At 39.9% G+C, this 25,824-nt stretch overlaps 1 protein-coding gene across 1 annotated transcript in view; it reads left to right on the forward strand.

Moving 5' to 3' along the window:
• Positions 1 to 25,824, forward strand: part of NELL1 (neural EGFL like 1) — a 300,108-nt gene that overhangs the window by 65,936 nt on the left and 208,348 nt on the right. Inside the window, exons 8-11 of the mRNA XM_075712408.1 lie at positions 6,872 to 7,006; positions 7,861 to 7,963; positions 11,536 to 11,609; positions 18,379 to 18,478. Of these exons, the coding sequence (XP_075568523.1) occupies positions 6,872 to 7,006; positions 7,861 to 7,963; positions 11,536 to 11,609; positions 18,379 to 18,478 (412 nt within the window). The remainder of the gene's footprint in view (positions 1 to 6,871; positions 7,007 to 7,860; positions 7,964 to 11,535; positions 11,610 to 18,378; positions 18,479 to 25,824) is intronic.

The raw sequence follows: 25,824 nt of genomic DNA on the forward strand, positions 1-25,824 counted from the left end.
CTGAGCTTCTTCGTCAGTTGCCCATGTCCTTCTGTGCTAAGACCAACATGAAAGTATTCCTTTTGCAATTATTCTACATTTTCATGGTACAGCCATTTTTTTTTCCTCCTTCTGCCGGTAGCCCTATCAGCAGTGGATGTATGTATAGCTTCACAGATGATGCTTAAGCCTTATACAGTTTCTGTTGTCTGCCTTATTATTTGTAAGATAGTGACAAATTGCCCAGGGTCTGATTTTTTTTTTAATTTTTTTTTTTTTTTTTGGTAACAAGCCTTAGCATGATTTCCCTTTTCATGCTGAGGGATAAATGCAGAAACAAAGGAGTGAAATCCCTCAACAATTTCCTCACCATGTGATGCTGTCAGAGGGTGTGTGTTTGCCTGTGGGAAGTCCTGTGAAGTCTTCAGGACTGGCATAGTCTCCTTCCTGGAAATTGAAATGAGGCCCCAAAATGGAAATGCCTGTGAAGCTGCCGGCTGTGCTGATCTTGACATCACCTTTGATAAGTGGTTTTTACCAGTCTAAGAGTTAACCCACCTCCAGGTGGTGTGGTGTGTACTTGGGCTTTTTTTTTTGTTTTGTTTTGTTTTTTTTCCCCTTTCCTTCCTCCCCCCCCCCCCCGGTTTGGATTGTAAATAGGATGAATGGGAAGCTATAGTGGTTTTTTTGTTTGGGATTCTGGAGATTTTCTTTAGGCTCTGCTCCCACAACACACAGTCAACCGCTGTGTTAGCCAAGGCCCTTCAGCTAAGGCTGTGGAGAAGTTTTGGAGTAGGAAGCTGTGTTTTAGAGGTGACTGAGCCCCTGATGTGTGTTAAAGGGCAATCTGTGAACCTTTTTGAGGTTAATGTTGGTGAACCATCTGGTCTGTGGTAAAGGGCAATTAATTGTCTCATCTGAAACAGCACTTATGTGTTAATTACTTACACATTTAAGTGCAACTACAACCAACCTGTTATGTCTTTCCTTCTCTTCCTTTTCTTTTCTTTTTACTCTTATTGAGCAAGCCTGACCTACAATGATTTCTTAAGCCTGGTGCCTTTAATCTCAATGTAGTTACTGAACAGGAATTTCAAAAATAGGATTTGCATAGTACTGCTACTGGTGTAAAAGCACTATACTTTTTACTGTGCTGCCTTTTAAGTGTTCTTTTCTTTCCTAATAGGAAGGGGGAAACTTTGTTTTTAGAGAGTGTGTGCATTATACTGACAATCCACTTACTCAGCTGAGATACTTTGGACAGTCTGACTCCAAATGTGAAATGTGAAGCTTTTAGTTCAGTTTGCTGCTTGTACTGTGAAAGAGAGGCAATTATTTTGAGCCCTGCTGGTGGTATGAGCAAGTTCCAATTATGCACTGTACTGAGTAACTTGCTTTCTCTGCTGTTAATTATATTTTTGCTCGCTAGTACTTTATGAGGGGAAGCGAATAACACAGTATTTGTACTGCAAAGACTCTGTGCTTCCATAAAGTGGTGCTGGGATAATCCTTCATTGCAGGTTCCTTTTCTGTTATAGCAGTGCACCGACTGTTTCATTGCAGTTGTTACCGAAATATTGTTGTCCAGGAAAAATGCATGAAGCAGGAAAGGAAGTTAATTTGGTAGACAAATGCAAGTTAAAAATGGAGGGACTTGAGAGAAGCATTAAGGTTTGTATCTACCTTTTCACTCCTAGCCGCAATAGCCACAAGTGGTACTAATGTAGATATAAGTATATCCTATGGGGATGATACGGGCAAGGCAAAAAGCGAGGCTTAGAAGGGCTGTCCAGCCGCCTGCGGAGATCCTGTTTAGCAGGGCAGGTGGTCAGAGAGCAGCTTGCTAATGTACATGGGCAATGAACCCCAGCACCTGGTCCTGCGCTAAGAGATGCGGAGCATGAACGTGATGTTTTGGAAAAGTGGGCCCCATGGTTTGATGTCCAGTTGTTGCTTTTAGGCTCCGCTATATCTAGGATTTCAGTTTCTCCCTCAATCTCTGTTTGGTTACAGCTGTATTACAGTATTGAGTAGGCCAGTGAATGTTGTTTGCAGTGAATGTGTACGTGCAGTTTATATTATGTAAAACTATGAAGACTCAGACTGGGGCTTGTCTGGGAAGAAAACATCAGGCTAGTGGCTTCAGGTTCCAACAATTTTGGTAGCAGTGCAACTTAGGCAGTGTGTAGGCAGGAGGACAGAGTATCCTCTTGCTTGGGCTTTACCTCGGGGTCCCATGAAGCTGGTGCTGGCTCAGGATGGGACACGGGGGCTATAGAAGGGGTGCAGCAGAGCATTGCCTATAGCAGATTGTCATGGAGTTCTATGTACCGGAGCATTTGATCATGAGCTGTAACAAGCTAACCACCATTGTGTCCTCTTCCTGCTTAGGTCTTGTAAGGACATAGTTTTTAAACATGAATAAATGCTAGCTTTTAAAGCCTATTTTATTCTTGTCATCATTTGAATTAATTCTGAATCTTTCCAGTATGTATGTTCAATTGATTTAATCTTGTGTCCTTAGATAGAGAGACACCATAGGTCAGAGTGCTGGAAGTCTGGCTAAAATGTTAATTTGCTGCAGGAGAGGAGGATCGTGTTATATTTCAGCATTCCCAACTGCCATGCTGGAACACTGTTAGTTCCTCTTTAAATATAATGGCTAAAATAATTCATGCAGCTTTAACAATCTATTGAAATCAGTCAGGGCATCTCCTGCCTTTCTTTGAGTGGAATATAATTTCTTTTTGGTAAATTACGGGCCTACGCTAGGCTGTGCTTTGTATTCAGATGCGCTTGTTACATGAAGACTTCCAGCACAAAACTTGCTACTGAATCTTTCCTTGGTTGAGGTCAGAAAGGTTAAAGCTTGAGTTTGATTAAAACCAAGAAAACTCAAGCGCTTGAGTTCGTTGATGGACTAGTTAATCTGGTTTGTTTACATTATGGATCTATATGGCCATGAATACTTTTATGATTAACAAAATTTTCCATGTAAATTTTGATAGTTTGGGGTTTTTTTTGATATTTTTGTTATTAACTTTGCCAGAAATAATACATTTTTAACAGAAGTTGGTTGTCTTTCAGTTATTTGTATGGGCAGAGGAGAAGCAAGGATAGTGTTAAATAAGTTTTGTGAATAATAGCTAGCTGAATATTCCTGAATGTTAAGAACTTAGGATTTGGTTAGCGTATGGAAAATGTTTGGTATGGTGTGGGCTGCTTCTCCCTCATTAGTGTATTTCTATTCGTAACCTAAAAAAATGTTTGAAGCTTGAGAATTTTCTACTGATGTTTTAAATGTTCAACAAATCTAGTGTGCATTTGGAAACATTTGGAAGGCTATTTCAGCTAATTTTAAGGAATTCATTGTTTTATTGAGCTCAATAGAAATTTTTCAGTTAAGGCTTGAAGTTTAGAAACAAATGGAATGATTCTGGTCGCTCTAGTACAGCAGGGAACAGTTAAATGTTGTTTCTGAACAGATTCTGTGGGCTGTGATACATTCATTGTCCTCTGTGTGTTGGAGGGTTTGTTGTTGCATACCTTCCTTTTGGTGATCTACTTGATTGATCTGCCGTGTTTAAAGATATTTCTTAGAACAGGAGGTAAATGATATTTAAGTAAATAAAACTTACCATAGAATGCTTTGGGTTGGAAGGGACCTTTAGAGCTCATCTAGCCCAACCCCCTGCAGTGAGCAGGGACAGCTTTAACCAGATCAGGGTGCTCAGAGCCCCGTCCAACCTGGCCTGGGATGTTGCCAGGGATGGGGCCTCTACCACCTCTCTGGGCAACCCATTCCAGTGCCTCACCACCCTCATTGTAGAAAATTTCTTTCTTATGTCTAGTCTAAATCTATTCTTCTTTAGTTTAAATCCATTACTCCTTGTCCTGTCACAACAGGCCTTGTTAAAAAGATTCTCCTTGTCCTTCCTGTAGGCCCCCTTTCAGTACTGGAAGGCCGCAATAAGGTCTCCCCGCAGCCTTCTCTTCTCTAGGCTGAACAACCCCAACTCTCTCAGCCTGGCCTCATAGGAGAGGTGCTCCAGCCCTCGGATCATTTTGGTGGCCTCCTCTGGACCCGCTCCATGGTCCCTGTCCTTCTTGTGCTGAGGGCTCCAGAGCTGGACGCAGTGCTCCAGGTGAGGTCTCACCAGAGCGGAGCAGAGGGGCAGAATCACCTCCCTCGACCTGCTGGCCACGCTGCTTTTGATGCAGCCCAGGATGGGGTTGGCTTTCTGGGCTGCAAGCGCACATTGCCGGCTCATGTCCAGCTTTTCATCCACCAGTACCCCCAAGTCCTTCTCCACAGGGCTGCTCCCAATCTCTTCATCCCCCAGCCTGTATTGATATCGGGGGTTGCCCCGTCCCAGGTGCAGGACCTTGCACTTGGCCTTGTTGAACCTCATGAGGTTCACACAGGCCCACCTCTCCAGCTTGTCCAGGTCCCTCTGGATGACATCTCGTCCTCCTGGTGTGTTAACTGCACCACTCAGCTTGGTGTCATCTGCAAACTTGCTGAGGGTGCACTCGATCCCACTATGTAATAGCACTGGTTCCAGTACGGACCCCTGAGGAATTCCACTTGTCACTGGTCTCCATGTGGACACTGGGCCATTGACCATGACCCTCTGGATGCGACCATCCAGCCAATTCCTTATCCATCGAACAGTCCACCCATCAAACCCATATTTCTCCAATTTAGAGAGAAGGATGTTGTGGGGGACTGTGTCGAACGCTTTACAGAAATCCAAGTAGATGACATCCATTGCTTTTCCCTTGTCCACTGATGCAGTCACTCCTTCATAGAAAGCCACTAGGTTGGTCAGGCAGGACTTGCCCTTGGTGAATCTGTGCTGGCTGTCTCGAATCACCTCCCCGTCCTCCATGTGCTTGAGCATAGCTTCTAGGAGGAAAACAAGATAATGCAAATATCAGAAAAAAGTTAATAAATTGAAAATATTTATTCTCTTAAAGTTTTCTTCTTGTTCTAGGGAATAATTTCTAGGACAAAGGACAATACTGAGTACGGCTATCAAATCTGAGTATTTCTAAAGCTCCTTTCCATCCAAAATTTGTATAGCCCATTTATTGTGGGAAAGTTCACTAAAAAAAAAACCCCACAAACCAAACACCAAGATATGTAAATAAAGTAGATGTGTAAGACAAATGAAAACCTTTTTAACAAAATGAATATATTTTATATACTGTAAATATAATGGCCTGAAAAGGGTTTCTGCTGAAAAGAAGCAGCTCAGTAAGGGGACAGTTTTGCCTCTAAAATGTGAAAAGCAGTTCTGAAGACACCAGATCATGCTGAGTCTGGGGGAGATGAGTATCAATCCCCTATTATCCCAGAATAACAGCTTAAGAAATAACGAGCTTTTATTTAGGTCTTTCTTTCATGAGGACTGCAGAGGAGAAAAAAAAAAAAAAACACAGAAATTTGCCTAGTATTTCTTTTCTTTTTCTTCCCCCTAAATATGTTGTTCTTTTACTGGTGGGAATGAAAAAGGATATATTAAAATATTTTAATTTAAAGTGGATGGCATTTTAGAGGTTGGAAATATATGAAATTCAGGTATATGCCATTATGTAAAAAATACTATAGCACTGTGTGTTCTTTTTTTTTTTTTTTTATAAAACTTGCTACTATTAAAATGTAGCAACCTATAACGTAGGATAATAGCATCATATTTATAACAGATTACAGTATGCATTCATCTTGTTTTGTGCCAGATTTAGGTAGCCTTGCTATTTGCAGCAGCTTCAGTGTGATGGCTTATACGTGCAAGACAAATGTGAGTGTAAAAAACTCAAGACCTTGAGAAACTCTCATCCGAATGGCACCAGGGTGATTTTTTAGAGCAATGGCAGCCTGAGATCTGAAGAATATACATATTTACTTTTAAATACTAAGTCTGTAATTTATTTATTTATTTGTTTATTTATTTGTGTTAGTAAATGGGAAAGTCATTTTGAGTGCTCTTAGGGATTAGAGGTGATGGCACTAGGTACAAGGTGTGCATAAACAGGCATGGCTCCTCTCTGGAGGATGGTAAGATGGTACCTTGTATGAAGGGGAGGTCTATGATATGGCTTAGGAGGGGGCAGTTCAAAAAGCCTTTTCCTTTTCTGGTGCTACAGGAATGAGCGTTGTCCTCACTTATCATTGCATAGTATCTCATCAGTAAACGTAATTTCTAGCATGCAGATGTAATAGTTGGAAAAGCTGCACCAGTTTTGGCTTCTTGATATGCATTTTAGTAGTTGGAATTGAGGAGGTAATGGGTACAGCAAGGAGTGTTAAGAGCTAGCCACCAGCCCAGGGTTTACTCCAGGATCGTGGCCTCTCCATTAATCACAGTCTGGGAATATTTTGTACTACACTGAATTAAAGTGCTTTCTTTCCCCTCTAAGCCTCACTTGCTATTATAAGGTTAAGACCTTTCTAAAAGTCAGAAAGTATTAGTCTGGATGATGCTTAACAATGATGAGATGGGGATGATTAGGAAAAGTCAGTCTGCCAGTCTTCATGCTTTTTGACTTGTAATCAAGTTGATGAGCAGTTAAGAAATTTTTTTTAATAACAATTGTAGTTTATGTACTTTTGGTAGTGTCTGGACATTCCTGAGGGGATCTTAGTGGCGTTTGTTACAATACAAGAGACAGTTGCATGAGTCATAAACTGTTGTCAGTTGGCATGGATAGCTCCGTCAAAGTCCAAGGAGTGGCGTTAGTTTATACTTGCTGATGTCCTGGTTCAGTGTTTTGAAGCTTGTAGTCAAACTTGGTTCAGCTAAAAATAAGTATACTGCTTTCTCATATTTGCTTTTTTAAATCATGTGTTTGAATTGCAGAAATCTCATCAAGTTACTTTCATTTATAGTTAAATTATGCAGAAACAAGACTGAGTCAATTGGAAGACTGTCATTGTGAGAAGACTTGTCAAGTAAATGGATTGATCTATAGAGACAAAGACTCATGGGTTGAAGATGATCACTGCAGGAATTGCACTTGCAAAGTAAGAATTTCTAAAGAGTTTAAGGAGTAGGACCTAATTAAAATGTGAAAATGGTCCTTGAATACATAATGTTAACTCTGAGAATTATTAAGTTTTTAGTATGCATCTAGTGGCAGTATGAACAATAGGGAGGGAAATGGTAAAATAAATAAAAAAATGACATTGCTTATGTGCAAGCTTCATAAATAAAATCTGTTTTCCCTTGACAAAGCTCTCTTATTTGTTCTACTTATATCTGTGAGGACTTTATGGTTTTGAGGTGAAAGTGTGGCACTGTCTGTGTTTGGTTTGGAATTGTTTTCGTTGTAGTATTTTTTTCAAAAAGGAAGCATTATCTTAATAGCATTCATGGCTGCTTAGTTGCCTCTTGCATGGTAACAACATGCAGATTCTGTTTTCAATGTTTATCACTGAAAAATCGAGGAACAGAAGATAATTAGTATGTAAATCTTGTCTTGTTGAAATTATTTGATAAATATCTGAAGAGAGTCTTTGTTTGCTCAAGAAAATGGAAAACTGATTGTTAAAAATCTCAAAGATGATTGGCACAGCCTACAGAAAGTGACGCTTATGTTCTTGTAAAGATGGGCTTAGGTTTTCCACTTAATGTGATTTGCTCAGGGAAAGTGGGGTAAAACCAGTAATGTATATCAAAATGGGGTCGTTCACCTTCAGATGCATTTTGATTCAAGTTTGTAGTTGGATAGGACCACACTTGTTACTGAAGGATGGGTCTGTAATCCACAATGCTGTTTTCATTTACTTAAATAGTTTTCCATCTTCTGTATTTTGTGTAAAATACTCGCTAATTACAACATTTGTAGTTGAATTTCTTCTTAAAAACCTTTGCTTAGAGTGGAGTTGTGGAGTGCCGAAGGATGTCCTGCCCCCCTCTCGATTGTCCTCCTGATGCTCTCCCAGTGCATGTGGAAAGCCAGTGCTGCAAAATATGCAAGGGTAAGTACATCACACGGATCATTTAGTTTCACCCTCTATTTAAGCAGCCTTAAACTTGTCCTGAAAGCAGGCGTATTTTGTAATTGCTTTCACAGGTCCTCGTAATTCAGGTAACATAAGCCACAGTGGTAAACTTGATTTAAAAAGAAAACACGTAATTGCTGAGAATTCAACAAGCATTGCAAATTTCTGAGATTCTTTTTTTACATATTGTCAGTGTAAAATTACTCATCTACTTGTTTGGGGTTTGGAAGCCTTACTTGGCTTCAGTTTGTATCTCCTGTTGATGTTGAGGAGCATCAAGCCTGTGGTCTGAACTTTCTGTAGTGATGAGTAATAAACTGAGCTGTTATCTTTTTGCCTGTCTTTTGTTTTGGGTTGGAAATTTGTTTGTTAAAATAAACATGACCGAATTTCAGACTTTGAGTTGGTATCACTGTGTGGATTGATAGTTTGCTGTAATTACTTTCAATATGAATTTATGAGAAGAAAGGAAAAAAAGTAAATTTTGTGATCAATGTTATTGTCAGCTTTCTCTTTCTTCTTCTGGAAATGAAAGCTATAAATAACATCCCTGGAAAGAATATTCAATATTTGTTGCCTTAATGGTCGTACAAAGGACAAAGACTATATATATTTTTATATATGGAAATTTTAGCTGAACACTCATACCAGTCTTAGCTTAAGAAGCACAAATTCAGAAGCCCATTCTTGGAGACTAGTAAACTTCATGCATGAGTTTTTCAATAATTCATAAGATAGGGATGTTGAATTATTTTAAGATTTATTAGGAAAATAATAACACTTTTTCTAGCATTCTGTTACCTTTCTTCAGCCACTGAATTCATTAATCCTATGGACAAGTGTCCTTTAGCTGCGATCTTGCACTTGCTCTTGTTTACTCATGTGATCTTCATTTCTCTCAGCTATAAGTTGGCATGAGTATTCTGCTTACTAAAAGATGTTTATGAACAGAGTACTTGGATGGTGAAGTGGCTATGCTGGTCTGTGTTTTTGGTCTCAAAATATTTTTGTCTGTATTGTTGAGACTTTAGAAGGTTCTTTCATGAAACTGGATGCTTCTCTTGACACGCCTTTGCTGACATGCGTGTATGCACAACGGCCAAAATCTGACACAAAAGAATTGCAAGGCACAAAATTGTAGATTCAACGTAAATCCCCATGAGTAAACTGCGTTCCTGTTATTTGTAATGGAAAGATGAACAATCAAACTTGCCTTTTGTCAGTGATTGGCACAAACTTGACTCGTTATTCTGACAAGAACTCAGCATGTCAGTCAATGGGAAGAGATGTATGGAAGTTGATTGAAATTGATTGTAAATGCCAGCTCCTTGACAGAATGATGTGCTAGGGCCACAGTCAGTCACTTTTGGGTAGATAGTAGTAATTGCTGAGGCTTTCCGAAGAGCTGCACCGCAGGTGTTAATTTCTCCATGCTTTTCCTGTTTAGCTCTGATAGAATCATCAGTTGTAATTTGCTGTCTCCAGGGATTATTGAATGGCTGGATTATTGAACAGTTTCCTGTCTTAGCTGAGGGTTAACGAACAGAGTAGTTCTAATGCCTGATGTGTTAAGGATTTTAAAAACGAGGCGGTTCTGTTTTGATCCCTGCCATCTTGTGTTAGCCTTCCAACTAATATTTGACAAAAGACATAATTTTGTTTAAAGTCTCATCATTTTTCTGCATTGTGCATTAACTTGCTTTCTGGCGCGTCCATTCTTTCGTTAAAAGCAGTCATGTCACTAGAATACACAGAAAGAAAAGGAAATTTCTCTAATTCATCTTCTCCCCAAAATAGTTACTGGGATTCCTAGTTTAAACAAGGCTTCCTGATCTGCAGTTTTCTTCATAAGTGAGATCACAACAACTCAGGCATGAAAACTAGGGCAGCTCTAGAAAAATGAAGACAACTAGGATACCAAAAGGAAGAAGCCTGGTTGGGTTTTTTTTTTAAAAAATGCATTTTTGATGATGGAAACTGAGTTGTTCTGAAAATCTTGCATTCTCTTTTCTTTGGTGTTTTTTTTGTGTTGGTTTGTTTTTTGGTTTGTTTTTTTTTTTAAGAAATGAGCATTTTCAAGAGTGTAAGTTTAAACAAAAAGTCCTTAGAAGCAAATTTATGTCTGAAAGTTTAAGACGATTGATTTAGCGGTCCTTTATGTTTAAAATTTGGGAATCAAACTGGCTATGACAATTGCTGCTGTGGAATACTCCTGTTGGTATCACCCGTAAGGAGTACACACGTGCACTTGTAAGTGCTTGGTTCCTTTACCTTGGTATTCAGGAGAGAAATTGAGGTAAAACAGTTACTAGACACTCCGTGACTGTTGTTGTTTGGTGGTTTGTTTGTTATGGTGTTTTTTTTTTTTTTTTTAAGAACCAAGTACCTTGAACACTTTCACTGTGCACGTGCCTTGACTTGGGAAACTTTTAAGGTTTCATTCAAATTGCAAGATAGGATTTGTACCTTTCAGCTCTCCTTTCAGCGTCTTAGGTCACACTGTTATTGGTCAAGTGCAGAGAGAGCTGAAACACCACAACAAAAAATTATTTTGTTAGTGTTTAGCGTTGATCTTGTTAGTAATGTAGAGTGCCTTTATGATGGATACTTGATTTTGGTGAGATCATAATAGTCTAACTGTTCTCTTTAATTAATGGATTTACTGTCCTGCTCTGGAATTGAAATGTAGGCAGGTAGTTCCAGGATAGAACTGTGATAGCGCTGGTAATAATACTTGACTGAGCTGTATGCTACTGTGCCCTTGCTGGAGGTTACCTTACTCACAGTGGCAGTAGTCCTAAGCTAAGCTAATCGTCTCTGCCTTGAAATGTGTGAGGAGTGCTCATGTGTTTTAGTCTGTTGGTTCGTTTGTGGAGCTGGTTATCTCTAGCAGAAGCGTCAAAACTTCAGGCAGGAATGTCTTCGTAGGAGCTTTTAGTTTCCAGGGAAATCTTCTTACTTCATGTGAGTTTTAAGACTATTTTTCTGAAATAGATTTTTGCAGTTTGTTGATTCAGTAGAGTCGTTCGCTGCATCTAATCCATTTTTGCAGTGCTTCAGCAAGTTGAAGAGTTCACCTTTGCGCCCACAAAAAATCTGAAGGTTTAATTGAAATCTGTGCTTATATTATTCTCTTGATGAACAGTACAGTAATAAATGTCTCCAGTTCTTGAAGTGAGTCATGAAGACCTCTAGTAACACAAATACTGTAACTAATCTGCAGAATGTCAGTAATGAAAATATTTTCTATCGAATACTAATGAATTTGGTCGAGGTCATGTTGTCTTATGCTCTTATTCCTCCTCTTTAGTTTAGGTAAAGGTGCTGCTTGCTCTTAAAATTAATGTATTGTTAGCTACATTATTTGTAGTTATGTATAATACTGACTTCTGATGAAAGCAAAATGCATCATATTCTTAATGTATCCGTATTTTTTTTCAGGGTATGTGAATGCTGGTTTTACTTTTGTCTTATACTTTGTATTTTTTTACTATTTAAATATTGATTTATTTATTTTTAATCTCCCTCCTTCTCCTCTCAAATTACAGCAAAGTGTATCTATGGAGGCAAAGTGCTAGCAGAAGGTCAACGTGTATTAACCAAGAGCTGCAGGGAATGTCGAGTAAGTTTCAGTTCTATAAACTTTTCCTGATTTTAAATGTATGTGTGGTGTTCAAAAGTGACCATGATAAGTTAGTGCATTTCTTTAGGCTTCCTTCATGCACGTGTGACATCTGTTGTCTTGAAAAGGTGACCTTGAAGTCAGTGAAAGCCACAAATAGGAAAACAAGGCAGGAATATGACCCTTGCAGGGTAATAAAAACATGGGCAAAATGACTTGGAGGGATGTTTTCTCTTTTATCTCATGCTTTGCTGAACTCTAGAAAAAGGCAGCAGCATCTTGAGCTGATTACTAATTTCAGCCAAATTGCTAAAATTTGAAGCAACCTGGCTTATATTGTTGAGTTACTCTTGATTTACCCTAGTGTTATTTAAACTATATGTAGCCCTGCTAATAATTGAGGTAAGTTACTAAGTATTGGACTGGTCTGGGGTCTTCCGTGGCAAATTCATAACAGTTAGTCAACTACAGTCAGTGTTTGAGAACACAGGTAAATGGAGGCTGTGTTAGATAGGAACATTCAGGGAGTCTTGGTGAACTAAGAGTGCTACGTGGTGTGTAAGTGTGGCAGAAACCAGTTGTTGTCAAGAGTAGCCTTAGAAGAAGAGAGTAGTGGTAGATTATAAAAGACTTATTGCTCTGCTGAGACAGGTATTTGTTGTGAGTATGCATGTTTTAAATAGGATTTATCACTTCAGAAAGGCACAGCTATTTTAAACTCATTTGCTCTCGCATGCAATTTTCAAGTATTTTTGTTTTTACATCTTGTTGAATTTGTAGAAGGGGAAGGGTGATAAAGGGGAGGCTTACAAATGTTATTGACAGATCAGTATGCTAGAACAATTATGAAAAACATTTAGAAAAGATTACAATGATCTGGTTATTGTTGTGCTTGTAGCTGAGTGTAGAGAGTAGCAATTTTAGGTTCACTAATGGAAATGGACAATAACTGGTTGCAGATGTTGTGAAAGTAGCTTGTTATGCAGAATTACTTTGCTGCTGTTAGTGTTTAGCTGTATGGGGTGCTCAACATTGTATATACAAATACATGGGCAAGGTCATTGCCTTGAAGACAGACTAAGGTGCCTGTTATTTACAATGTGACATGGAATGTTTATTTGGGAGGGAGAGTGCCTATATGAAATAAGATGAGAACAGGAGGATTTTCACATTAAAGTGAAACCACAGAAAGTGATCTGAATTATGTCAGTGGAACTTCTCTGTGCTATAAATAAGAGCATTATATTAACCATTACGAGTGTAATAATACATTCATGAAGATTAAAAGCAAATACTGACCATCAAATATCTGTCATATTGGAAATTACTAAAATAATGATGAAAAGAGCTTTTGCATTTTACTTACTCTTAAAGGAAATTGATATGGCAATGCTAATTGCAGTAACATTGCAGTTTGTTTTATTTACATCTTAATGGAGAGTATTGGTAAGTATTTGAAACAGCATATGTGAATGCAATACCATGAAAAAAGATGAGTCCTTTTTGGGGTGGGGCTGTGGGAAAAGGTATTTCCACAGCTATGTTTCAAGAAGGCATTAAACCTCACTGGGAAAGCTTGTCATTCTGACTTGGGGAGAGTTTTTAAGTGTGGGGTGTTTTTTGTTTTGTTTGTGTGGGTGGTTTTGGTTTTGGTTGGTTTTTGTGTGTGTGTGTGTGTGCTTGCTTCTGCTTCTATGAGATGATGTATCTCCAGAGAGGAAGCTCGTTCAATGTGTCTTTAGTATGACTTCTTGGAAGCTGTAAGCAAAACACCTACTTTTTTACTGCCTCAATTAGGAATGCTTACTGGATGAAGGATGAATGGCGATAAGTTAAGCTGTGTCTGTACTCATCGTTTTCTATCCTGTGTGGGCCTACTGGTGGACAGGGTGTTGTATGAAGAAAGGAAGGGCTTTGTGCTGGGGAAGGACTATAAAAAATTTAAAGTGGTTTAATTTTCCAGGCTTGAAAAACAGACATCAGGTTTGAAAAGCTGTTGATACATGAAGGAATACAGTAGAGGGTACACATCAACTGTCCATTTATTAGTGCTGATAAAGATGACTTAAAAATCTTCGGGAGTAGCTCTTGTGTCTGTAAAGGAGGTTGTAGTTGTAGGTGGGGTAACGTTGAAAAGATAAAGTCCAAATTTCACATTTCAATTTTTATTTGAACATAGTTATTTTATTCTTTGCATAGGGTACTGATCCAAGCATAAGAGGCTTTTAATTTTTATATTTTTTCCATCTAACAAAAATAATACTACTACAGATGGATCTGGATAGATCAAAGTTTTTCTTTATCAGTCTGTGAGCAGGGTTTTTTTTTATTTCTGAAAAACTAATCCAGACTAAAAATGCATTTATGATGCAATATCCTCTTAACCATAAGCACAGATGTTACTGATGGACAGCCATTCCCAGCTGGAATCCTGCCCACAAACACTCTCTAGATTAATCTACAATGACAAAATTAGTGCACAGGTGTTCCTAAGAATCGCAGAATAGTTCAGGTTGCAAGGGACCTCAGGAGGTCATCTTGTCCAGCTCCCCTGCTTGAGCAGGGCCACCTAGAGTCAGTTGCCCAGGACCATGTCCAGATGGTTTTTGAATACCACCATGGATGGAGACTCCACTACCTCTCTGGGCAACCTGTGCCAATGCTCAGTCACCCTCACAGTGAAAAAGTGTTTCCTGATGTTCAGAGGGAATCTCCTGTGTTTCAGTTTGTGCCCATTGCCTCTGGTGCTGTCACTGGGCACCACTGAAAAGAGCCTGGCTCCGTCCTCTTTGTACCCTACCTTTGGGTATTTGTTTACGTTGGTAAGATCCGCCCGGAGCTGCCTTTTCTCTCGGCTGAACAGTCCCAGCTCTCTCAGTTTTTCCTCCTGTGATAGATGCTCCAGTTCCCCTACTCACCCTTGTGGCCCATGGCTGGTCTCTCTCCAGTTGTTCATGTCTCTCAGAACTGGACCAAGCACCCCAGGTGTGGCCTCACCAGTGCTGAGCAGAGGGGAGGGATCACCTCCCTCGACCTGCTGGCAATACTTTGCCTAACGCAGCCCAAGTTAGCCTAAGCCTTTTTTGCCACAAGGGTACATGGCTGGCTCCTGTTCCACTTGGTGTCTGCCAGAACGCCCAGGTCCTTTTCTGCAAAGCTGTTTTCTAGCAGGGTGACCCCAGCATGCACTGGCGCATGGGGTTGTTGCTCCCCAGGTGCAGGTCTTTGCACTTCTTTGTTAAACTCTTTCAGGTTCCTGTCGGCCCATTTCTCCAGCCTGTTGAGATGCCTCTAAAAAATGCAAGTGAGTTTGTGCTTTAGAAAACTGCACCTTTCTGCATTCAATAAGTGGTTATTTTGGTTTGTGCATTTCACCAATATGGTGACATGGCTCATTACAAGTCAATGGAAAGAATTCTGTAACTTCTGTTGGATCGGGAGTTTACTGCTGATCAGCTAATTTCTGGGTTAATGCCTGTGAATGCAGTGATGCCTATTCATAACCGGATGATGTGTTTGACAGCAAAGGGTACAAGAATAAATTCCTCTTCATTAATGCTGGGAGTGGGCAGTTGGAGAGTGCCATACAAAAGCTAGAAGGATGGACAGGGGACTGACTCTCAGGAAGCTTGACTAAAAAGATTTTCATAAAGATAAAGAACAATGCGGTTCCTAGAGTGACAGCAAAGGATGCTGTTTAGAACTTTCTCCTGAAAGGCTGATTGATAACAGCTAAAACAAGAGGGGGGGAAAAAAGCCCCGAATGACAAAAACTCAAAATAACCCTATCTGAAATGTTGCTATTTTCTAAAGCTGATCCTCTGAGATGAGCTGTTTGTGGTTCAGATTTTCACTGCATGTCACTGATTAGGCTTATAGCCAATTCTTTTTTATGTACTTACCTTTGTAATTACAAGAAATTTAATTATCTTGTAACTATTTGATTCCAGATCTCATTCTTTGTGGATTGTATGTCACAGTTGGAGCTTGACCTATTTATTCTAGAAGAATGTCTTTCTGACATCTATTTCTGTCCAGATTCTATGACTACATATGTGAATTGAGTATAAAAAGCTAGTAATTTTTCTGAGACTGCCTGAAGCAATAATTCTGAAGTGTGAACTATTCTGACTTATCTCAGTGGATAAAATCTGAAATCTAATTATGATAATTCTTATAATTGGATCTGTACTAGTTTATAACAAATTGATTTTAATCCAAAGAATACTCAACATGAAAACATTTTAATTGTTTTAAAACTTAATTATAAATATGTTCGATTTGTTTTCCCAAGATGCAAATTCTGCAGAAAATGGGAAACTTAAGGAAATAAAATCTTACTGTCATTAAATAATAGAATTCTCAATTTGTGGGTTTTTTTTAATCTCTTCATGATTCACTACAGAAGATGTGAGCTTGGATTGAATTTGTCTTCAGTTTTTTTGACTCATCCTGATCACTGATTTGACTTTCATACGATTTCTTGCCATCTTTTTGACCAGATTTATTGTCAGTCAACGCTTTTTGTCCATATGTTGACGTACTGTACCCTTTCTGCTGCAGTTGTCTTGTCTGAGCTTGAACAGGCAATGAGTTATAGCCAGAGCCTTTCCAGCTGGTAGTTTGATAACATGATAGTAAATGACGGCTCAGTATGTCTGGTTCTTTTATCACCTTTGCTGCTGCAGTTGCACAGGCAACTGTGGGGGATTCTTCCCTGTCACTTACGGAAGTGAGATCAGAAGGAGACCTAATGCCTCCATTAACTTCACTGTTCTTGTGTGGGCACTTGCTTCAATGATGCATGCTGCATGTGATACTGTAGGGAGCTGTTTTTTTTTTTAAAAAAAAAAAAAAAAGGAAAACTGATTCTTGTGGGTTTTTTTATTTTATTTTTCATGACAGCAACTGATGCAACTTGCCAGTAAAGACAACTGGGAAGTGAGAAAAACAGCTTGGCCTTGCTTAGCCTTAAGATTGCAATGTCAAGGGCAGTGACTGGCGGTGATTGTAGAAGGGTCAGTTTTGCATTCCCTAGGTTTGCTGCACTTCTCAGTTGTAAGTCCTGCTAGCTGCAGGGCGCCTTGTGCATCATGTGCACCTTGTAAACTCAGCAGGCATTTCTGCGTTCATAACTGTCTAGGGCAGCTTGATGCTGTGAGAGTTAATTCCGGAGCCTGAAGTGACGCAGCTGAATTGGTGTGGCATGGCTGGTGAGGCTAATTACCAGCAAAGAGTTTTACCTGGACTGGTTCTGGCACCTGAGCTAGTCTTTTGGCATGGTATGGCAAAGTGTCTTGGAGATATGAAAGCAAGCTTCTGGCTAGCAAGGGTGTCTCTCTATAGGGATGTTTCTTCATACAGGGTAGATAATTGTCAGTATCCTCTGTTTAAAGTCACATATGTGATCCCTCAGATTATGAGAATGGTGGCTTTAATAACATATTTTGTCTTTTTTTGGTATTAGTTTTCTTCTGCTTTCTTAGCCCTAGATGTGTTTGGATCGTATTTCTAAACTTTTCTCTGCAATCATGATAGCTAGAAAATGTAATGTATTTCTTTGAAGAAAGAAATTCTCATTCCAGCTTTTTGTTCCACCGTCTGAGGCATCATGAAAAATATTTTGGGAGGAGTGGGGACTAGTTTCGTATTAAAAAGATGTATTGGCAATATAGCAGGCTGCCTGCTTTCTTAGTGGAGTTTCACAGCACTTTGCAAAATGGGATTAGTCAGGTGTGGACAGTCCTGTGGGATAGTTATTGTAGCTCTGACTGAGCAAAATTTGTGGTTGTTAATCTCTGCTCCACTTGCCAGTTCGCAGTTATGGCGTAGCTGCAGAAGGGATGCTGAAGAAGTAAATTATGGTATGGGGAAGGCTGGAGCGGGATAAGGGGAAAGAGGAAGCTATTTTGGGACAAGATGCGAAGAAAAAAATAACTGAAGAGCAGGACAGCTGTTTGGTCTGGAGATGTGGTGAAGCTGATTTCCTGGATGGGAAGATGATGGAGTAAAATTTGGTGTAAAATCTCCCCAGAAAGGCTCTGTCTCTGTTATTTTACAAAATTTCTACCAGCGACTAGACCTCCTATACAGTCTCACTCTAAATCTAGCAGAAATCAAAATCATAGAAATATCTTGACCTAGATTTACATTTATACAGCAATTTCTAGATGGATACCTCAAGATGGGATTTTTGCTTTGCCATACCTTTGAAGGACCTAATTTTTGGAAATCAGGCGATCAGTAATTCTGAACAGACACTTTTAATTGGACACAGCAGAACAACACATGGCACTTCAAAATGTTGGTCTTCTATCTGCTGTGTTTGTTTCAGTTGAATAACTTACCAGTGAGTTACGTGGAATATGAAATAAGAGGAGTAAAACTCAGACTTGCATAAAGCAGTTTTTGCCTCTAACAAAAACCTGGAGTGAAATTCTTTAATTCTTTCAAATACTTGGGAGGAAAACAGCTATACTTGGAGACAATGTATTTGGAAAAACTGCTATAGGATTTTGAGCTTAAGTGCCTTTTTCATTTTCTCATTTTCTTGTTTTGGCTTTCTTGTTTTCTTTCAACTCTGGGCATAGAAATGTCCAAGTAGATTAGTTTCAATGTTATGGTATAAAGAATGAATTTACCTTGCTGCCTGCTAGTTTACCGGTGTTGTTACTAGAGATTACCGGAGTTATAGATTGAAAATTATGTGAACCTTGCCATTGCACGTGTTTTCATCAATGTCATTTTTTAAAATGTTCTTTATTTTCAGAATGGAGTTTTAGTGAAAGTAACAGAGACTTGTCCGCCATTGAACTGCTCGGAAAAAGATCACGTTCTTCCAGAGAACCAATGTTGCAGTGTTTGTAGAGGTAAGCCAGAGACTATACATGCTTGGAAGGAATATAAGTTCCTGATTCAACAGGAGGATACACTGGAAGGAGCAATTTCTTTTTAATGAGATATTAGGTACCTCTGTAAACCCGAATCTATAATTAGTCTTCATGTAAAACCAGTCTGTGATATTCCTTTGGGTAGAAGACTTACCAGACACAAAGTTGTAATTGCTCTGAATTAGGGGGATGGAGAAAAGGAAGAGTTGGGGGAGAAGGGGCCCAGTATCTCTTAAGAATTCCCATTAGGAAGAAGTTATGTTTGAAAAAGATATTTTATGTTGCTTAAACTTGCAACTGTACTGAATGTACAGGGTTTTGAAAATGGGTTTTTAAGCTCTCTATTTTAAAAATCACAATAATAATGTTAAGATTCCGGGATTTGGAGGTTGATTTAGATCTAAGCTCTCTCACGACTCATCAATTAAACTGGACAATTACAGAATAAAAATTAAAAAAATCACCCTAGAGCCCAGAATCCCATTTTTTCTACTTGCAGTGGAGTGTTGAGATGCAGGTTCCTTTTGATTGTTCCCTTTGAGCCCTGGTGAATCCTGGTTGCATGCTGGACCAGACTGAACAAGCCATAGCTGAAAATGTTAGTTGAGGAAATCTCCTTAAATGAGGAAAATGTGGGTATCGCAAGGCTAGAGAACTTGACCAAGCTTTCTTCTTAAAGTGTGCGGTAATCAGTGAGCTGTTGGGTGAAAGGTGTTAAGAGTGATCATTCCCTGTGTACCTCTGTGCCACACCTCTCCCTTGGTGCTGAGTCTCAGCTGAGCTTAAGGGAAGCCTGGGCTCTCAGAGCAGGACTTGCGTGTCAGCCTTTAGTGATGCACCTCAGAAATTTCAAGCAAGACGTGTGCCAAATGAGCATTAGACGTTTCCAAGCTTAGATGGTTATTGGGGCCTGCTGGACTTCTTGTCTTGCCTGTATGCAAATTCCTCCAGTGTCATTATAGATGCCAATGAAGGGGCTCTGAATCGCTCCCTTAGCCAGTAAATATTAACTAATAAATATGCGTAGTTAAATATTTACTAAGGCCTTGAACTTGCAAGCATATGCACCTGGTTGAGACTGCTTGCTGGATCATGGTCTAAGAATATACACATTATGTTTTTTTAAACAATTTCTAGAAATGTCTGTAACTATTTAAGCAAGCAGTAAATGTTGCTGCTTTGTCCCTCAGAGGGCTTGATGTCTTAATGGTAGTTCTTAACAGATGGCCCAGTTTGATTTAGCACAGTACTGAAAAAATCATCTTAATTACTTAAAAGCATTAGAAATCTGAAAGCTTCAAAGCTGATGAAAGATAAGTTCTGTAATTATTCAGTTCTATATTATTGTCAATGATAGGTACTCTTCTTAGATATTCATCCCCAAACTGGTTTTATTATTTATAAAATAGCATGAATATGTATACTTACGTGATGGTCTCTAGAAGCATAGGAAGGAATTGTACTTGCACTTCCTATGAATTCTGATACATGGTGCTTTCAAATTGATACATTAAACTTCCACTTCACTTCTGCTTTAGCTGACTGCTGAAACAGTACCACCTCCTTTTGTACTTCATCTTTGCTTTTCAAAATTCTTTTGAAAATTATGCTTAAAGATATGATTAATTTTGTCAACTTTACAAAGGCATAAATTGAAATTAGCAGTCCTAAATTGCTTTTAGTATCTTGAATTAGAATGTATGCTGCTTGACACTTTTGCTTCAGTTGCACGCAACCCAGAGCGGTAGTATATAATTTTATCATATGTAGAGTACTGGTGTTAAAAATGGATATTTATTAAGAATGCCGTATTTGGTATGGGTTTTATCAAGCAAATAGGTGCCTTCTGATATGGCAAGCAGGCCATAGTTTCTGGTCCTGTCCTGTGCCAACACGTCCTTTACTGGGGAAGGATGAAGTGTTGCTCTGTTTTGCAATAACAACCTCTTTCAGAGACTATATTCAGCTTTCATTGTCCAAGCAAAATTAGTGGGGAAGAAATATTGTAGTAAATATAGTCCTGAGTAATCAGAGTGTTTATTTGAAACCCATGCGGATCATTTGCACATCATGTGCAAATTTCACATTGTAGGTATGATGATACAGACAGTTCTTTGCATTAGCCCTTAGCTAGGCCTAAGGACGACAAGATGATTAGCAAGCATTTACTAGTAATGTTAAATGAGAACAATAATTCTATGTAAAGTTTATCAGTGCATACTAGTGACTGGTAGGTTCTGATTTTGTATCAGTTTGTGCTTTCTTTAGTATCTAGTTGTGGAAACAGAAAAATTCTATTGAATTTCATGTTTGTAGAATTATATAATACCTTTGCTGAATTGGGCAAGGGTAGGAGGTTTGCAGCTTGTGCTTTTCTGGCTGCAGCAAGGGAATTTCCATTTAATGAAAGGATAAATGTGGGGGATCAACAGAAGGGAAAAAAATAAAAAAACAGAGAAATACGGAAACTTCATGATGCTGTGGTATGAGACTGTACCCTCTTCAGGGATCTCTGTAATATCTACTACAATAATAGATAAGTGCCTAAAATAAAATAGGCTATGCAAAGAAAAAATAGATTTGTGGTCTTTACGGTGATGGAAATTGTGAGTCAGCAAAGGACTGAGTTGAATACTGTAATGTGCACAGCTGGTGGGCTTCCTAGATAGTCATTATTGTTTCTAAATGGCTAGAAAAGTAAAGACAGCAAATAATACCTTTTCTTCCTCAGGTTTGCTACATGAGTTTATAGCATAGCAAAAGCTAATATATTGCTAAAAGCCAATTTCTAGATTTCAGTAAAATGATTGTATAAGGTGTACAGCAAGGCAGGCGCAGTATGGAAGAACTCTGCTGTACAATGACAGCTTATTTTTGTGATTCAGTGTACCTGAATGCAAAAATGGGCCTCATCAGATCTGTATATAGGATCTATCCTTGAATGTTATGTAGAGTATACCGAGTTTTGCCCTTCACCTGTGTGCTTTAATATAAATGTCTGCTTAAACTATGTGGCTACTTTATACTTTTCAACAGGACAATGTGGTATTACGAATATGTGGTATCTCTTTTTAGGCTTACAGAAATTTTAGTTAATTTTAAAATTTTACAAAGAATCATTGTGTAATAAAATGTTTTTTACTCCTTTTTTTGAGAATCAGTCATTTTTGTTACAGCGTGCCTGCTACATTTTTTATAACCCAGGGACAAATCTAATACAAAAAATAGTGTCATAAAAGTGTTTTACTGTTCCCTTTTAGCTGTTTTTCTCCTTGCCAAAGACAGTGTATAATTTTGGAAGAGTGGATTTTTCCTGTCTTGAATGAGTGATTCAAATAAAGTTTCATGAGAGAATTTTTACGTTGTTATGCTCACAATTTTAGTATGTAAGAATAGCCTTAACAGCCCTAGCAGCTTCAGTCATGGTCTTCTAAAAGAGAGTGTGCGAGGAAATAATGAAGTAGTGAGAACTGTTTGGTTTCTGGAGAAAGTAATTTGTATTTGCTATCCTGTAATATGGTTTGGCTGATGGATTTAGATTGACTGCTGACGCTGGTTATTGGGAAGTGGAGAATCCTACTGGTGAGCTGAAGGGTGCATTTTACGGAGGGGGACAGCATTTAAATCTAAAAACGGTGCTTCTGCCACCCTTACTTGTATTGCTTTGTTTTGTTTTAAGGAGGTTTTGATTCTTTCAATCAGAGGATGAGAAGGCTCTTCAGTTAGCATGTTTCTCATCTCTCCCTGTCCAGCTGTGAAACTGAGTTTTGCTTTTTCAGAAATTTTCTCATTCGTTGCTGTGAGGTACGAGTTATTTCAAGGTTTTAGTTTTATTAAGATTTAATGGGGGTTGATAAATATGTATTAGTTGATTTCTAAACATAGTTATAATGTTACTTAAGATTTAGAAGAGGTTTATATCTGGGGAAAAAAAAGAAATCTTTGTAAGCTTGTTAGTCTGTGCAGTACCCTTATTTTAATGCACACAAATACGCAGTATGAAATAAGGTCTGCATTGACATAGCAGCTTGAAAGAATTTATGAAGTTGCTGTTTTATGTCAGACCACTGAGTTCTGGGACCACAGTCTCTGAAGGCGTAAAAACTGCTGTTCAAAGTGCTTCATTGCTCACGACTCATTAAAAACTGATTCAGATCATGAAAGGGCATAATTGCTAGTGCAAATTTTATGACTCTTCCTATGAGTTGTCCCCCGGATTTACTTTACCCATTTATGTAGCAACTGTGGGGTTAAATCGTAACAATAGTAAAGATTTTGAGGCTGAAATTACCTTGGACCTTTTGAATATTGCTAATGCTATTAATGGAAGCATCGTCAGTGTTCTTTTTAGAAGCCTCTGAAATGTGAAATGTGGATTGCTGAAGGGTAGCTTCTTCAACAGCAAAAGAAAGGGGTTTTACAGTTTTTTTTGAAGTGAACAGCTAGGGATGTTGTAAGAAGTACAGAAAGCTTTACATATGTTATAAGGAAACCCTCAGAAAAATGAGAGGCACGTTAGTGTTGCCCACAAAAAGTAGGAAGAGATATGGAGGTAAGATATATTGATTCTAGCTGTAGTCTTGAATGAGTTCTTGCATTCTTCAATCAATAATTAAGCCACATTACCAAATATGTCAGGTACTTGTATGGGGTCTGCATGGCAAGGTTTTGGGAGCAGGGGTGGCTACAGGGGTGGCTTCTGTGAGGAGCTGCTGGCAGCTTCCCCCGTGTCCCACAGCGCCAGTGCCAGCCGGCTCCAAGATGGACCCGGCGCTGGCCAAGGCCGAGCCCAGCAGCGACGGTGGCAGCGCCTCTGGGCTAGCAGATTGAAGAAGGGGAAACAGAAACAAGCAGGGCCCCAAAGTGCAGCCGGAGAGAGGAGTGAGAAGATGCGAGAGGAAGGGCTCTGCAGCCGCCCAGGTCCGTGCAGGAGGAGGGCAGGAGGGGCTCCAGGCACGGAGCAGAGATTCCCCTGCAGCCCCTGGTGCAGCCCCTGCTGAGGCAGCTGTGCCCCTGCAGCCATGCAGGCCCCCGGGGGAGCAGAGATCCCCCTGCCCCCGGGGAGGAGCCCACGCCGGAGCAGGGGGATGTGCCCCAAGGAGGCTGGGAGCCCGGGGGAAGCCCGCGCTGGAGCAGGCTCCTGGCAGGGCCTGTGGAGCCGTGGGGAGAGAGGAGCCCAGGCTGGAGCAGGTTTGCTGGCAGGAGCTGTGACCCCGCGGGGGACCCACGCTGGAGCAGGCTGCTCCTGAAGGGCTGCACCCCGTGGAGGGGACCCACGCTGGAGCAGTTGGGGAAGAGCTGCAGCCCGTGGGAAGGAGCCACGCTGGAGCAGTGCCTGGAGGACTGTCTGCCGTGGGAGGGACCCCACGCTGGAGCAGGGGCAGAGGGTGAGGAGTCCTGCCCTGAGGAGGAAGGAGCGGCAGAGACAGCGTGGGATGAGCTGACCCCGACCCCCATGCCCCGTCCCCCTGCGCTGCTCGGGGGAGCAGGGGGAGAAAATTGGGAGTGAAGCTGAGCCCGGGAAGAAGGGAAGGGTGGGGGGAACGTGGTTTAAGATTTAGTTTTTATTTCTCATTACCCTGCTCTGGTTTGACTGTTAATAAATTAAACTGATTTTCCCCAAGTCAAGTCTGTTCTGCCCATGACAGTAATTGCTGAGTGATCTCCCTGTCCTTATCTCGACCCCTGAGCCTTTCGTTATATTTTCTCTCCCCTGTCCAGTTGAGGAGGGGGATTGATAGAGCAGCTTTGGGCACCTGGCATCCAGCCAGGGTCAACCCACCACAGTACTTAAAAAACTGGATGACAGCACGAACCAGCTTAGCATGCTGCTCTGGAAAAGCAGATTCTGAGATTCTGGGGACCGGAACCTGAAGACGTTGAGAAGCTTGGAAAAATAAGACCAATGTTCAGGTGTCCCAAAATGTAATAAATGTTCTATTTTAGATAAACTGACTTGGGACCACTAAGCCCTAGCCAGTTGTGCAGTTCCCGATGCTTCAGGAGCGATAATTTTATGTCTGCTAGCATGAAACCTGATCTTTTTCATAATTGTCTTAGTACATTTATAAATGGTCATTCTGCAGTCAGAAGAAAGAAGTAGAAAGATACAAATATGTTCTTAAGAAAAATTGGAGCAAACATTTTCAGCAGTCTCGATAAAGGAAGAGAGTAATGTTATCAGAAACGTTTGGAGAAGGAAGAGGTCATCAGGCCCATCAAAAATCTAAACACACTCTTCAATATTTAATTCCCCTGTTGGTAGTATCTAATTGTATCTTGAATGTCTTGAAAGACTTTGAAGGGCTGTTGTGCACATTTATGACTGTGTGTGTATGTGTGGGGAAAATGGGTTCTGACATCTGTTCTGAATGTGTTTATCTGTAATTTTAATTCATGCTCACTTGCCTTGTCATCTGTGTTGGCCTGAAATTAGTTTAGATTATCAGAACTATTTAAGATTTTGTGTGCTTCTGTCAAATCCTCTCCAATTGCCTGCTTGCTCGGATGTGATATTTCTGTTTTAAGCCATTTCTTATATTTAGAGAGGAGCTGACTGTCTCAGATAAGACTTTGCTGAATATTCTGAAGGCTCAGTAATTCAGTTATTTTCACCTGGGCAATCGGAATGCATGCTGTCTGCTAGCTGCCACCCGTGGCGGAGATTCAGAGATCCTACTGCAGTATCAATGGGTGGTTTTGCCATCTGTGTAGGTATTTTAAAGGAACCCTATAATCCATTTCACACCACAGAATTAATAAAAATCAGACATTTGCATTCTTTTCCATTCGGCTTGCTTGGGGATAAGTAGCTGCTCCCATGAATAGATTGATCATCTAGTAACAAGTCTTCCCAGGGGCCGGGAAGATCGTCCCAGTTGGACTCGATGATCCTTATGGGTCCCTTCCGACTTGAGATATCCTATGTTTAGGTCAGTGCTTAGGTCCTTCCCTGTCTAGTCAGGAATATAAGCATGGTTGTCACAGTCAGTGGCCCTGTGTACATTCCTGACCGTTTTGCTGAATAAGAAAGAATTAAAATATTTAGCTAACTTAGACATTGAATTGGGATTGTTAAAGGTGAGAAGAACGCAGCAAGCTTATTTCTTTACATTACAGTCCAAATATGAGGTGGCCTTTATTTGCTAGAAAAGCAGGAAAAGCACTCAGGCCGAATATGAACTAAGATAGCATTTTATTCCTTTCTTGCCTCCAAAACCCTAGCTGGGGAGAATACAGACCAGGGTCTAAGAAATGCACTTCCTTGGTATGAGCCTCTTAGCTCTTTTGAAGTGCTAAATGTGCATCATCACTGCAAAAGAAAA

This window comes from Pelecanus crispus, chromosome 6, assembly GCF_030463565.1.
Source record: "Pelecanus crispus isolate bPelCri1 chromosome 6, bPelCri1.pri, whole genome shotgun sequence".
In the NCBI taxonomy this organism is placed as follows: Eukaryota; Metazoa; Chordata; class Aves; order Pelecaniformes; family Pelecanidae; genus Pelecanus; species Pelecanus crispus.